The sequence below is a fragment of the Podarcis erhardii genome, assembly GCF_964252035.2.
Source record: "Podarcis erhardii genome assembly, chromosome: 7".
In the NCBI taxonomy this organism is placed as follows: domain Eukaryota; kingdom Metazoa; phylum Chordata; class Lepidosauria; order Squamata; family Lacertidae; genus Podarcis; species Podarcis erhardii.
In genome coordinates, this window is record NC_138511.1 from 7,264,353 (window position 1) to 7,279,698 (window position 15,346).

Here is a 15,346-nt window from a genome sequence, read left to right on the forward strand (position 1 = left end):
CCAGACTGTGAACAATGCTACAAATTTGCATTATCAAAAACGTACAAATTGCTTTTGGAAGGGTATAAAAAGGATGAAGAAATTAAGGCAGTGATGATACACTGGGCTACAGATTTTGGTTATAATATACAATTTTCATCTTGGGAAAAGTTATGGAAAGAGGACATAAAGTTTACTGCGTGCTGTTCGTTGAAGGAAAATGATATGAAAATGATGTGTCATTGGTATCCAACACCAACTGAAATTGCGAAAATGTATAAAACTAGTTCAAATTTGTGTTGGAAATGGAAAGGGAAGGGTACTCTTTACCATATGTGGTGGACATGTACATTGGAAAAGGCTGTCTGGGAAATAGTATTTAATGAACTAAAGAAAATGTTTAAAAATACATTTGTTAAAAAACCAGAAGCCTTTCTACTAAGTATAATAGGTGAAGAGCTACCAAGAGAAGATAAAAGACTTTTTATGTATGGAACGATGGCAGCGAGAATGCTTCTAGCCCAAAGAAGGAGAACTACCAACAAAAGAATGGCAGACTAAACTGATGGAGTATGCAGGGATGGCAAAACTGAGGGGGAAGGTCAGAAACCAGGAAGATCAAGTATTCCTAAAAGACTGGAGTAAATTTTCCACATATTTAAAAGACTACTGTAAACAGTTAAACCTTTGGCAGGGATGTAATGACACTTGTAATGTGGAATCAACTATGATAACTGTGGATATATAATAGATGGATAAGGGTAAAAGATGCAGAATACTTTATTTTAAACACGGAACCCATGGAGGGAAGGAAGGAGCTCCGAAGGTTTGAATGAACCTTTTATTTTAATGTTTGAATTTGTTAAAATTAAAATGTGTAAAATTATGTAAAACAAAAAAAAAAATTATATATACCGTATACAAGACTACGTTTTCCCCCTAAAAAAGAATGTCAATTTTTTTGTTGTTTAGTCGTGTCTGCCTCTTTGTGACCCCATGGACCAGAGCATGCCAGGCACTTCTGTCTTCCACTGCCACCCGCACTTTGGTCAAACTCATGCTGGTAGCTTCAAGAACACTGTCCAACCATCTCGTCCTCTGTCGTCCCCTTCTCCTTGTACCCTCCATCTTTCCCAACATCAGGGTCTTTTCCAGGGAGTCTTCTCTTCTCATGAGGTGGCCAAAGTACTGGAGCCTCAGCTTCACGATCTGTCCTTCCAGTGAGCCCTCAGGGCTGATTTCCTTCAGAATGGAGAGGTTTGATCTTCTTGCAGTCCATGGGACTCTCACAGACAGTGTTCCATGAGGTCAGCCTCCCCAGACATTTTGGACTCCCCAACAGCGCCCCCGACCAGCACAACCACCTGCTGTTGTAGAGTACAATCGCATCTTAACAGACATTTAATATAGTGACAATCAGTCGTATAATATATGTATAGTGACAGGCAATCATATAGTATATATGAATTGATTTTAGAATGAATTGATTTTAGAATGTATTTCAATTAATTGATTGTGATTTTATGTAAACTGTTATTTTTACTGTTGTTAGCTGCTCTGAGCCCGGCTTCGGCTGGGGAGGACGGGATATAAATAAAATTTTATTATTATTATTATTAGTAGTAGTAGTAGTAGTAGTAAATATGCTGTATTTGGTACAAAGTTGTAAGTGGGATGGGGTGGGAAGGGAGGGGGGTTAAATATGCTCTCTGTTCCTGTTTTTGAAAATGCAAATAAAAATTTAAAAAACAAAAAATAGAATAGAATAAAATGAACCCTTCCGCGTGGTGTAAATAACTACATGCACACGCACACAAACCGTTTAGATACATTTTTATTTAACAATATTACCGTATATAAATAGGATAAAATACCTTTATATAATATTTCACATTCTGACAGTCAAATGAACCAAAAAGTAACAGAGGCAAGCCTACAAGTGTCTGCAAGAAAACAAAACCCAAAAAGAAACCAACCATCAACATTCCCCCTGTAGAAGACAAAAGCACAGAGAAATAAAGCAGAGGATTTGTGGAAGGGATAAGCACATCCGCATCAGAAGAAGAAAAACAGGAGGGGAGAGTCTGTGAGTGCAGAAAGATGTCACAGGGGCATCAAAGGGGTTCACAAGTTCTCGTTGACACAGACATGCCGATGAGCACAATGGTTGTATTGCCAGCTTTAGATATTGTGAATGTGGGACTTTTCTGTCAACCTAAGCTACCCCTCCAAACATACAGAGCTGTTAGCAGAAAGAATTGGGGAGGGAGGGACTGAGAAAGGTTGGAAAGGGATGGCGAAGAGTCTGCTTTGGCGCTTGGGAAGTCTGTTGTCTAGAGGCAGTTAAGGATTCCTTCTGCGAGCCCTTGCTAGCAAGTGGGGCAAGGAGTCCCCCTAAGATACATGTGGCAGAGCACCCCAAAATATATGCCCTGGCACCCCCTCTTTGATATAACAAAGGGGAGTTATGAGGACGTCAGCCTTCGAGCTCCTGAAACGTCAAATCTCATACTTCTGCTAAGCAACCAGAACCAGTTAAGCAAAGGGTCTTTTAATTGGGGGTAGGGGAGAGAGTTGACCAGTGTTCCCCAGTTCTTCTGCCCCCAACTCCACTCAGCCAGCCTTCTGGATCCCCACTCAAAGCATCACAACCGCCTCACAAGTGAGTGCCCGGCTTCCACTCCAGAGACACTGCTTTGTGTCGGGTGTCTCTCTTCTGACTGAGTTTAGCCCCCAAGACTGCAGAATCCGGACTTGGGCCAGCTCCAACCCCTGTGAAATTCAGCCTCCTCACACAACCCCTCTGGATCCACCTTCCCTATCCCATGAGAGGTGTGCAGGGCCCAGCTACCACTGGGATTGTGGGGAGGTGGGCCAAGGTCACCTGGCTCAGGTGTGACACACAACACACCTCCAGCTCCGTGTGCCAGGTAATAAGGCCAGCCAACCATGGAAAAGGACACACTTTGGCCTGACTAGGCCTAAAATATGGAGCACACACTCCTCTGAGTAATAGCTACGGCGACCCAATTTAATTCTGCTCAACTCCAGGCCAACTCAGGGTTTTTGCACCAGCAAATACACCCACACCGCTAACGACCCCTTAAGCAACTCCACTGCATACCAAACTGCCTTTTGTGACCTGCTGCTCCCCTTACCAGGCGCCAGACCTTTGCTACTTGTGTGCAACTGAAGGAAGACCCACAGGCTTCCCTTTGGGAAGGAGAGACTCTCTCCCACTCAGCCCCTTGGAGGAACCGGCTGTCTCTGGGTTAATGCTCTGGACCCCTGAGCAGCCCTTTTCTAATATGGCTGGGTCACAGCCCTCTTTGAACTCCCCGAAAGAGAAAACTTAAAAAAGAAAGAAAAAGGTATTGAACATAAAACCATCCATAATGTTGTCATCTAATGACTAAAACCAGTATGTGAATCCTTCCTGTTCTGGGTAACTTTAAATGAGTGTCAGTTCTCAGGAGTGATCCTGTGGTGCCTTTGCAACAGAAATGCCAGCACTTTGTTTGACTTATACTTTGTTTGACTTATACTTACTGTTGTGTGGCCAGTCGTTGCCCCACATACCCATTCTGCTTCTGTCCTGCTTTCCCCAAGGTCAAAACACTGAGTAAGTTCACACAAACACACACACACACACTTGCCCTTTTTTAGGTATCAAAACCCAAAACTTCCCATCAAAATGGCAGGCATGTCCAATTTAGGGGTCAGCTGTGGTTAAAAGGCCATTGTTAGATCAGGAATAAAGACTGTTTCCTTTGGGGAGGGGGGGGCGTATTGACAGCAGAGCAAAAGAAAGAGTGGGGCAAAAATCTTTCCCTGCAATGCTCCCTCAACTCAATAAGCTTCTCCCACCATGTGGTTTCAGATGCCTGGACTCCGAACCCGAGAGCGTTTGGGGCAGATGGGATGAGGGAATATACCAGAAGAGGCAGCAAAACAGTATAAGTGAGCAGCTCTCAAAAATACACCTTAGAAAAAAGAAGAAAAAGCTACTCAGCCTACTGCAAAGTGCTCCTCACACTCTCTCTTCTGTAACAGAGGAAGTGACAGCACAGACGGTCAAGGCTGACCCTGAAGTGGAACCACGTCAAGAGACACTTGTGTGGTATTACACCTAAGCTAGCAGCTGCTCAGTGACTCAGGCCCAGATCTCAAAGCATGCGTAAATCTGAATCAAGGCTGGACCACTTCAGGCTGTGATAGGGGCTCAACGTGGTTGAAATTTCCTCCTTCCAACAAAACCCAAAACAAATAAACCCTCAAATAAACTCCAACACACACACACACACGCCTTCAAATGGAAAACTAACAGAATCTTTATCCTCACCCTCTCACTTTCTGAGTCCTGATAATGCCTTTTTTATGCATGAGCTTTCAGTCATGAGAGTCCCTTTCTGCAACTGAAAGTGGGACCAGTGCCTTGGGAATGAGGACTCCAGTGGGAGCGTTTGAGGGGGCAGAAGACAAACAGGAGCCTCACAACAGCAGGGACTAAAACAGCTGCATGAGCTGGACAATGCAATGGCTGGGCACCCAGGCCAGACTCTGCTCCTTTACAACCCCTTAAAGTTCCCAGGAGGCCAGGTGTCCTGCCTCAATATCCATCTATTCAGGTACTTTTCCTCCAAAATGAAGGAAGGCTTAAAAAAAGAAGCAGCAAAAAACCCAAAAATGTTCAGTAGGATTTGTGAAAGAAAACCTAAAAATAAAAAAAAATAAAATGCATTTGCCTTCATGGTCTTCCAATTTTTTTTCTGTGGCAAATGGTTCGCCACAAAACGATAAACGCCCCAATCTTCCCTGTTTATCAAGAACAGCACAGCAGCAGGTGAACTTTGCATCCTTTTCCACCAGCAATGCTAGAAAAATGGTGAAGCCACAAGGACAGGGAGCAACATGCATCCATTTCTGTGCAGGAAACTGGGTTAGAAGAGGAAGCACCTTCTCCTGCTGGCAGGGATTTCCCCTGCACGGAAACGAGACAAGGGCAGCTGTTTCCAGGGCAGGGTGGCAGCCCTTGCCCCCACCCGCTTGCAGAAGCGCCACTTAGGACATTTGGCATCGCTGCCCTTGAGTCTTCCTGGCTCTTGAGCTGCTTCCGTGAGCAAAGGGCTCCTGGATCCCAATTTCCTTGGCTGACCTGGGGGTGGGCAAGATCTCCAACCCATCTCTGAGAAAACCCACTCAACATTATACACATGGCACTAAGGATGGCTCTCTGCACCACCAAATTGTTGGATGTTTGTGTGGTGAACGGGGACGCAGATTGGGGAAAGCTGCTCACTTCGCTGGACTTAGGAACCTGGGCGTTTGCCAAATGGAATACGCAGCACCGGATCCGTCTCACAGATAAGGAAGCCAGGATGGTGGAACAGGAGTGCATAATCCAGGTAATTTTGATTCAACACCCCTGCCTTCTTTCTTTTTTTAACCCACACTATTTGGCACTCTTCTCTGTCTCTTCCCTCTCCCCGCTACAAAAGCACCGCTGCTCTGAGAGTAGAACGAGCCTTGCACGACTTTCTATACACATCTGGGAATAAGAAAAACCACCGGGCAGATCCGAGGGGTAAAACCACCTTCCTAAACCATCAGCCGAGCACCTCCTTCCGGGCCACGGTTCCTTCCCAGCTCAAAGCTCCCCTCTGTTTGCTCCAAGCCACCGTCACAGAGATATAGATACATTTCTTTTAAAAAATGCACAAATGCAAACCTTTTATATGGAAAAGGAAGTGAGAGACATGAGGCTTGGTTATTGTCCTAAATCAGGCAAGCTGGGAGAGGGTTTCCTCTGGGGGGGGGTGAGGGGCTTGCCCATGCTCAGTCCCATCCTGACAGGTGCCTACGCATCCTCAGAGCCAGCCAGTATGCCCTTGTCCACCAGGTGGGCCTTTAGCGTGTTGAAGATGTTCAGCTGCTGATCTGGTCGCAGAGTTAGCAGCTGCTGGATCAGCTTGCTCGGGTTAGGACCCCTGGAGTGAGAAGAGAAGAGAAGAGTTTGGATTTCATATCCCGCTTTATCACTCCCCTTCAGGAGTCTCAAAGCGGCTAACATTCTCCTTTCCCTTCCTCCCCCACAACAAACACGCTGTGAGTGAGGTGAGTGGGGCTGACAGACTTCAGAGAAGTGTGACTGGCCCAAGGTCACCCAGCAGCTGCATGTGGAGGAACAGGGAAGCGAACCTGGTTCACCAGATTATGAGACTACCGCTCTTAACCACTGCACCACACTGGCTCTCTAGTGAAGAAGAATAAGGCAATCATGATACCTCACCAGGCTGGGAACGTTTGGAAGGGGAGGCTTCTCACAGACCAAGGTTTCCCAAAATTGGGTGGCCAGCTGGACTACAGTCCCCATCATCCCTGACCACTGGTACTGCTGGCTAAGGATGATGGGAGTTGTAGTCCAAAAACAGCTGGATTGGAACACCCTGCTGTAGACCCATGCCTTGTTTTATGTTGCTACTGGGATTAATGGCTAAGGCAAGTCTTCCTTTCAATTCCACCGTCAGGATCTCCTTTGACACTGAGCGAGGAATCCCTTTGATCCCAGCCTCACATTGTCTCCACCCTCCTATCCTCTGAACTGAGAACACAAAGATGATTAGAGATGGTGTGGGGAAATTGTACCGTCAGAATATTTGATTCACCGTCCCAGAGTCAACTGAGGTTTGGCTAAACCAGACCCATTCGAGATAGTCATTTGTAACTTTTATAAGCAATAATAGCGTATTATACAAACCTCCAATGACTCACGCATAGCTCTGGAGGGATATTTGCCTTTCTCTTGATGGATATTTATTTTGCCTAGCCTAGACTTGTTTCTGATTTCACTCTGACCCATCACTCCATGTTTATTTCTTAATATCAATGATGTTGTAAAAAACCTCTCTACTCCATTCAGTCACAGTTGTGGTTCTTTGTTCTCCTTTTAATGATCTGCACATCTCCTTGCCTTTTTACAGCTGCATTTTCAAAAGCCAAATAAACATATACAGTGGTACCTCGGGTTACATACGCTTCAGGCTACAGACTCTGCTGACCCTGAAATAGTACCTCGGGTTAAGAACTTTGCTTCAGGATGAGAACAGAAATCGTGCTCCGGCGGCATGGTGGCAGCAGGAGGCCCCATTAGCTAAAGTGGGGCTTCAGGTTAAGAACAGTTTCAGGTTAAGAACAGACCTCCAGAACAAATTAAGTACTTAACCCAAGGTACCACTGTACTTTGAGAAAAAGAGAACCCAAGGATTGATGGTGCGACCCGCAACCAAACCAAACCAAACCAAACCAAGCCAAGCCAAACCATCATCTCACCTGATAAAGCTTGCAATGTATACATTCACAAAGGTGGCCATCAAGTACTGGCAGTCAAACCGATCCATGATGCCTCCATGCCCTGGGATGGTGTTGGCAAAGTCCTGCGCAATCGAGGGAGAAAAGTAGAGAGTGTGTATGCCCTGGCAGGTGGAGGGGATTCCTGATCCGAACCCACCTGCCCTCTTGACACCAGGAAACAGGGAGGAGGAAAAGATCATCACTAATTTCCGCCCCCATCAGTCCCTACCAAACAAAGAGTCCTCAATCTCTTCACACCCCACTGGAAGTTATGGAATCTAAATTGTTTCACTTCTTGTTTACTAACCCAGACTTTCAGGAGAAGCATTTCTGTTTTTGAAATCAAGCTCCTATATTTTATATAAACATTTGATTTTTTTAAAATAAAAAATCCCCTGTAAATTTACATATACAGTAAAAACTGTTTTAAGTTTTGTAAACTGTACATTTTTATCACTGCAAGACATTTTGATATGTAGATAATAAAAGAGGGGTATAATATAATATCTAGATAACTATTCCATTAGAGTTTTAATTACTTAAAATATTTTACATGTTTTTAGCTTTCTTTTTTCTCTATCTGTCTTGTTTTAATCTGTGTAAGCTGCCTTGAGTCTGGGGTAAAGGCAGGATACAGAGAAATATAATGATAACAAATATATTCCAGGAAACGTTTTATTAGAACTGAAGTGGGTTCAATAGACCTGCCATCCTGACCATGCACTTTCAAGGCTGCCTCTCTTTCCAGCTGTGCTATACCTTGATCTTGAAAGCTCTTTTAAATCCGCTGGCAAAAAACCCTCCGAAGGGACCGATGAGAGAGGCGAAAGTCGAGAGTGCAATGCTGTGGATCTGGAAGGGGTACATCCGAACTGTTTTCTGGAGAAAGGAGAAGGGGGTGGGGGTCACTGTCAGTTGAAGAAGCTCTGCCACGCCAGCACCTCACACCGGCGGGTAGGTGAGCTGGAAAAGGGCTCTGCAAATCCTGCCTATTATACTTGCAGTCTTTGACTTTAAATTGAAATTGAAATACTTTATTGTCTTTATTGCAAAGAAGCAAGGGGGGTCAGGGTGAAGGGCTTCCATCTGCACACATGCAATGTCTGTTACTGAAATTGAAATTGAAATACTTTATTGTCCCTTGTACAACTTGTATACAGTGAGATTACACGAGCACCCCCCCTACTCAGCTCTCTTCGTCTTAATTCCCCTCGTTTACTGACGCACACCCACCAAACCCGAAAGTCCGTTGCCCTGTTGTTATCTTTTCATTCAGCAGCCTAGCAGCCCACGGATAGAAGCTGTTCTTTACCCTGTTGGTGCGACTAATCATGCTTCTATATCTTCGGCCCGAGGGCAGGAGATCAAGAAAGTGCCGGCCAGGGTGTGAATTATCCCTGAGAATTTTCCTCACTCTCCTGAGGCAACGTTCTTCTGCTATTTCATCCAGCGGATTCACGGGACAGCCCCATTATCTTGTGCTGTATTCACCACCCTCTGTAGGCACTTCCTATCAGATGATGTCAAACCAGTGTAAGAACGTAAGGATAGCCTGCTGAATCAGTGCCTACTGTGGAAGGGGGTTCCCTAGTTTAACAATGTGTGCAGAAACATTTTCCATCATCGGTCCTGAATCACCCAAAATTCAGCTTCCTTGGGTGTCCACAAGTTCAGCAGAATTGTTCTTTTTCTGGACTGTACCATTTTTGGACTGTAATTGTGTAGGGGGAGGAAGCACTATATATATATGTGCTCCCCACAAATCCTACCCCCCCCCCCGCACACCTCCCCTTCCCACAACATTGGCACATAGCAAAACGCAGAGGCAGAACATTTCTCTCAAACGCCCTCATTTTCTCAACGAAGGAGCTCGCTTTTGTAGGGTAGTTTCAGACCATCCCTTACTTGCCCTGGTACAGTCCAGGGAAAGCTGTGCTTGATTCTGCTGAACATATAAGCTGGTAGCTGTCAATCATCGCACACACCTGCTTTAGTAAAACAGTGTGGCACAATGGTTAGGTTGTTGAAGTAGGACCTTGTAGACCAGGGTTCAAATCCTCACTTGGCCATAAAGCTCAGGGGCCCCAGTCATTGCCTCTCAGCCTATCCTACCTCAGAGGTGTGGGATGTGAAACCCAAGAGCAGTCAAGTACAACATTCCGAGAGTGAACATGTCTACACATGGGGAGGAATGTTTGTCCAGCCAGCAGGTAAACTTCCTGTTTCCTTCTGGGCTGGGACAGACTTCCTCTGCGTGTGACTAGAGGTGGGCGTGGCCTCACCTGTGCAGGTAATGACAAAAGCACAGGACAGGGCAGCCATCTTTGACTACATGCATTGAAGAAGCAACATCTGCTTAGCCAAAGATGCTCTCTTGACTTCCAGCCAAGAGAGGACAAAGGGACTGTCTCCTTATGAGATAGTTTCCAGGTGCATGTTACTTTTCTAAGCTAAGTCTGCCTTCTGGGATCCGAGTGTGAACAGAATGTGAGTAAACTCTTTTTATACTTTTATAGAAGACTGTGTCGTGTCTTATCTTTTCTGAGGGAATAAGGGGAAAATACCAGAACAGTTATTATAGAGGCTTTAGCGAGCCTGAGCAAACGCATCCGCTGTGCAAGTTTAAAAAGGCGAATGTTACTCGGCTAAACTGTGGAACTTGTTAACACAAGTTGGAAAAGAATATAATCAAACAATATATCCTCTCCTGCATCCCTGAACATTGCCACAAGAGGGTTGTTGTGCGGAATTTAACGAGGAGAGGGAGAACCATCTTGAGCTCCCCAGAGAAAAAGGTGGGATATAAATAAACTAATGATAATAGTAAAAGAAATCATGCATCAGCACATACTGTATATTTTGCTCTATAAGACTCACTTTTTCCCTCTTAAAAAGTAAGGGGAAATGTGTGTGCATCTTATGGAGCGAATGCAAGGCTGCGCAGCTATCACAGAAGCCAGAACAGCAAGAGGGATTGCTGCTTTCACTGCGCAGCGATCCCTCCTGCTGTTCTGGCTTCTGGGATTCAGAATATTTTTTTCCTTGTTTTCCTCCTCCAAAAACTAGGTGCGTCTTATGGTCTGGTGCGTCATATAGAGCGAAAAATACGGTAGTTATCAACTATGGAACTCTCTCCCACAAGTGGCAGTGATGGCTACTAACCTAGAGGGCTTTAAAAGAGAGTTAGACAGATTCATGGACAAGAGGGCTATCAATGACTACTGGAATCAACAGTGCTTCTGAATACCAGTTGCTGGAAAATGAAGGGGAAGAGTGTCCTTTTGTGGTGGGGGGTCCTGGCTTACAGGTATCTGGTTGGCCACCATGGGAACAAGATGCTGGACAGGCTGGGCCTTTGGCCTGATCCAGCAAGCTCTCCTCATGTTCTCAGCAGTTTTCCAAACCTGAACGCTCTGACCTGGATGCCTACCCAGCCGACGACAGACTGAAGCACCAATGGGATGTTGTATTGTTGCAGCTGGAAGAGCTCAGGGGGCTCACAGTCCACAGTGAAGCTGTTGGTGTCGTTGTTAAACTCCACGGGGCACACGAAGCATCTGTATCCAGACATCACATACGACAGCTGGGTTGGGGGAAACAGAAGAGGCAAAAGGTGAATCACTGCCAAGGAACTCTGATATGAATCACAGCAGAGTTGGAAGGGCCATCTAGTCCAAGCCCCTGCAAGCAGGAATGAGAGCTAGAGAATCCCTGACAGGTGGCCTGTGAGGTGTCCCAGAGCTTACAGGGTTAATAGCTCAAGGGAAATGACATCACATACGAATGTGAACTTACTTTTACTTTCTGTTTTGGCTGCAAAGGAGAGGCAACATGTCATTGGTCTCTCCTGGCTGACTTACTGTTTTGCTAAGGTAAAGGTAAAGGGACCCCTGACCATTAGGTCCAGTCATGGCCGACTCTGGGGTTGCGGCACTCATCTCGCTTTACTGGCTGAAGGAGCCGGTGTACAGCTTCCGGGTCATGTGGCCAGCATTATTAAGCCACTTCTAGCGAACCAGAGCAGCACACGGAAACGCCGTTTACCTTCCCGCTGGAGCGGTTCCTATTTATCTACTTGCACTTTGACGTGCTTTCGAACTGCTAGGTTGGCAGGAGCAGGGACCGAGCAATGGGAGCTTACCCCGTCGCGGGGATTCGAACCGCCGACCTTCTGATCAGCAAGTCCTAGGCTCTGTGGTTTAACCCACAGCGCCACCCGCATCCCATTACTGTTTTGCTGCTGTACATTAAAGCTTCGTAGAATAGAAGAAACTGTGTACGAGAGTTTTACTGCCGTGATGCTAAATCCTTACACAGGCACACTGCTACCGAAGAAACTCTGCCGTAGCCGGGAGAAGCGGAATGACTCAGCACCGCGGTGGCAGCGAAAGCGTGCTGGGCGCCATTGCATTTCCTGAAGAAGATGGGTCCGACAGTCAAAACAGACAAGTCGGTTCCCGGTTTCAGTGAACATGGCTATCTGACCTCTGTTCGAAAACTTCCAGTGAAGGAGAGTCCATCAGCAACCAATGAAGTCTGTTCCATTGTCAAATCACTCTTCCAAGCAGAATACAGTGGTACCTCGGGTTAAGCACTTAATTCGTTCTGGAGGTCTGTTCTTAACCTGAAACTGTTCTTAACCTGAGGTACTTTAGCTAATGGGGCCTCCCGCTGCCACCACACAATTTCTGTTCTCATCCTGAAGCAAAGTTCTTAACCTGAGGTACTATTTCTGGGTTAGCGGAGTCTGTAACCTGAAGCGTCTGTAACCCGAGGTACCACTGTATTCTTAAAGGTTATCTAAAATCTCCTTTCTTGTCATTCTAATCCACTGGTTCAGGACCTACCCTCTGGAGCAGCAGAAAACAAGCTTGCTCTGTCTTTCATGGGACAGCCCTTCAGATATTTATTTTAAGAGGACCAGCTGGATGGCTAGGAGCATGGGTAGACAAACTAAGGCCCAGGGGCTGGATCCGGCCCAATCGCCTTCTAAATCCGGCCCACGGAAGGTCCAGGAATCAGCATGTTTTTACATGAGTAGAATGTGTCCTTTTATTTAAAATGCATCTCTGGGTTATTTGTGGGGCATAGGAATTCGTTCATCTTTTTTTCCCTTAAAAATATAGTCCGGCCCCCCCACAAGGTCTGAGGGACAGTGGACCGGCCCCCTGCTGAAAAATTTTGCTGACCCCTGGGCTAGGAGCCTTGGGAACCAGACATGACAGAAATGTGTGAATTATTCTCATGCTTTGCCTACATTTCTTTCAGGCTCTGAGCCCAAATATTATTGTTCTATTGGATAGCTACTTGGGTGTTACAGTTCTGGATTCCTGAACTGAATTATTATTATTAAAAATTGTCGCTCTTTTTTTTTTTTTTTTTTGCCACAGCAACAAGCACCACCCACATAAAAACATCCTACCCAGGCAAAAAGATAGTTACAAGACAAAGGTCAGGTTGAAGAGGAAAGTTTTTGCCTGGCGCCAGTAGCCCCCCCCCCCATGGGGAGAGCATTCCAGAAATGAGGAGCCACCACTATAAAGGCCCGTTCTCATGTTGCCACCCTCCGGACTTCCCATGGAGGGAGCACATGGAGAAGGGCCTCAGGTGATGATTGTAAATTCACAAAAGCAGGCTACCAGTCAGAGAACTTCCTGGTGGGTTGACGGTGCTCTGTGGGGCAGGCCCGTCGCCCTCAACAGGCCCCAGACTTCCACCATCCATCTCCATCAGGCTGCTCTATGGGTAACACTGCCTCTTGCTCCAAGGCCCAACACAACTTTTGTTCTTAACCAATAGGGAAAAAGCAACTTACTAGCAGGCCGAACACCACGGTGGCAAAGAACCCTCCAATAAAGCCTTCCCAGGTCTTCTTTGGGGAGAGCTGGAGATACAGGAACAGGCAAGAACGTTAAAAGGGAGGAGATGCAGAAGCCGCCAGAGTCTCCATCAGACGGGACAGAAGTCCCCAAACTAAGTTTTGTTTCCAAGCACAATTCAAAGTGTTGGTGCTGACCTTTAAAGCCCTAAATGGCTTCGGCCCAGTATCCCTGAAGGAGCATCCCCACCCCCATTGTTCTACCCAGACACTGAGGTCCAGCGCCGAGGGCCTTCTGGCGGTTCCCTCACTGCGAGAAGCCAAGTTACAGGGAACCAGGCAGAGGGCCTTCTCGGTAGTGGCACCCGCCCTGTGGAACGCCCTCCCATCAGATGTCAAAAAGAACAACAACTACCAGACTTTTAGAAGACATCTGAAGGCAGCCCTGTTTAGGGAAGCTTTTAATGTTTGATGCATTACTGTATTTTAATATTTTGTTGGAAGCCGCCCAGAGTGGCTGGGGAAGCCCAGCCAGATGGGCGGGGTATAAATAATAAATTATTATTATTATTAGTGTTGGGGGAGGGCCATAGGTCAGTGGCACATCTGCCTTGCAGACAGAAGGACCCAGGCTCCATCTCTAGCATCTAACGCAGCTCTCTACACTCCTGTGCTCCAATCCACCTGCCAAACACACTCCACACACTCACACAGCACAATCAGGCCGGATGCCCTGGCAGGCAGTCAAACCCAATGCCGAAAACAGCTTTTCCTAAGAGTTGTTCATCCATCTGGGGACCAGAACCAACCTTAATCAGCGGAGTGCGTCCAAAGAAGAAGCCGAACATGTAGGCCATGATGTCGTTGCAGATGACGCAGGAAATTGGGACGATAAACCTAGATAGCGGGGAAGGAAAAAAGACCTAGATAAACCACTCAAAGGACCTGTCTGGATTGGAGAGAAAGACACTTGACGACAGCAAGGGGCAGCAGCCCACAGCTGTGGCTCAGATCTAGAGATCTCCTTGCCAGCAGGGAGTTCTAACTGCTAATTTAGAAATAGCACTCTGGAAGCCTGTCCCCTGATGGGTGGATGAATGTGTTCATTTGAACCAGCAGACGCCATTTCAATCAGCAAAACTCCCACTCCTAATAGTGCTTTCATAATTTCATTTTATAGAAAGAACTCCTGACGCAAATTAAGGGCCCAGAGCTTCTCTCGAACCTCAGTTTAAATGAGAATTTACATGCTGGTAAGGAGATCTTTCGGCTTTCAGAAACCACAAGTATCATTCAAGTGTATGGATTTTCACACCCCTCCCCTTGGTTATTTTCAAAGATATTAGCTGCCAAAGCTAGATTTTGCTTTTCTGTTCTAAACACGTCTCTGCAATTTACATGATGGTTCCGAGAAGTATTTGGATAGTTATCATTACCATTCAGGGACTAACTATACATGATGCTAAAGGCTACAGCTGGAAGCTTCTATTTGCCCTGAAAGGAAATTTCCCACTAGTGTCCAGAGGGATTCTCCCCAACCCCTGCAAATACTAGTTTTGTGGGAAGAGTTTTCTCCAGGGAGGATATTGTTAAATTCTCTCTCCCAACATTTATTAGCTTGCCTTCCCAACCCGCTTGCTGATGCATTTTTTTAAGGTTGACATTTCTGAATGTCATGCCTAGTTTGGCCTTTAGTTGCTATGTTTTCACTTAAAGGGTGTGAATATTGGTTTGATCTGCAAAAAAATAAAATAAAAAATATCCTGCCAGTGGCTGCATTTGCAATGCTGACTGACAAGCTACGCTAAATGTATTTTGATAGCCATGTTACAGATAGCTCCCTTGCTAAGTGCCAAAACCATCCTTATCCTCTGGACAAATGAAATTAAAATTTATGCAAAAGTGAGAGCCAGCTGAAAAGACACTGGTTGTGGGAACCTTGATGTGTTATCATTTCATGCTGGCATGGTTTCAGTGGTTATTAATTGTTCTGGCACCTGGCAAAATGAGAATGATCTCCCTCCAGCTGTGAGTGTTTCACTCTGAGATAGCCGATAGGCTGAATTATCCCAGAAGATAATCTGGAGAAGTTGGGACACATGAAAAAGGTCTCACATTAGGTGACGGCACTCATTGCCATTTGGGCCTCTCCTAGATGGACCGAGTTGGAGTAGTAGACCGTGGGCCCCAAGGGGGTCT

At 46.0% G+C, this 15,346-nt stretch overlaps 1 protein-coding gene across 1 annotated transcript in view; it reads right to left on the minus strand.

Annotated features, from left to right (window-relative positions):
• Nucleotides 1-5,432: 5,432 nt before the first annotated feature.
• The window catches only part of CDS2 (CDP-diacylglycerol synthase 2), a 48,683-nt gene continuing 38,769 nt past the window's right edge, over nucleotides 5,433-15,346 (minus strand). Inside the window, exons 8-13 of the mRNA XM_081868488.1 lie at nucleotides 13,957-14,044; nucleotides 13,145-13,213; nucleotides 10,760-10,912; nucleotides 8,089-8,208; nucleotides 7,309-7,412; nucleotides 5,433-5,966 (exon numbers count right to left, since the gene is read on the minus strand). Of these exons, the coding sequence (XP_081724614.1) occupies nucleotides 5,837-5,966; nucleotides 7,309-7,412; nucleotides 8,089-8,208; nucleotides 10,760-10,912; nucleotides 13,145-13,213; nucleotides 13,957-14,044 (664 nt within the window). The 3' untranslated portion in view covers nucleotides 5,433-5,836. The remainder of the gene's footprint in view (nucleotides 5,967-7,308; nucleotides 7,413-8,088; nucleotides 8,209-10,759; nucleotides 10,913-13,144; nucleotides 13,214-13,956; nucleotides 14,045-15,346) is intronic.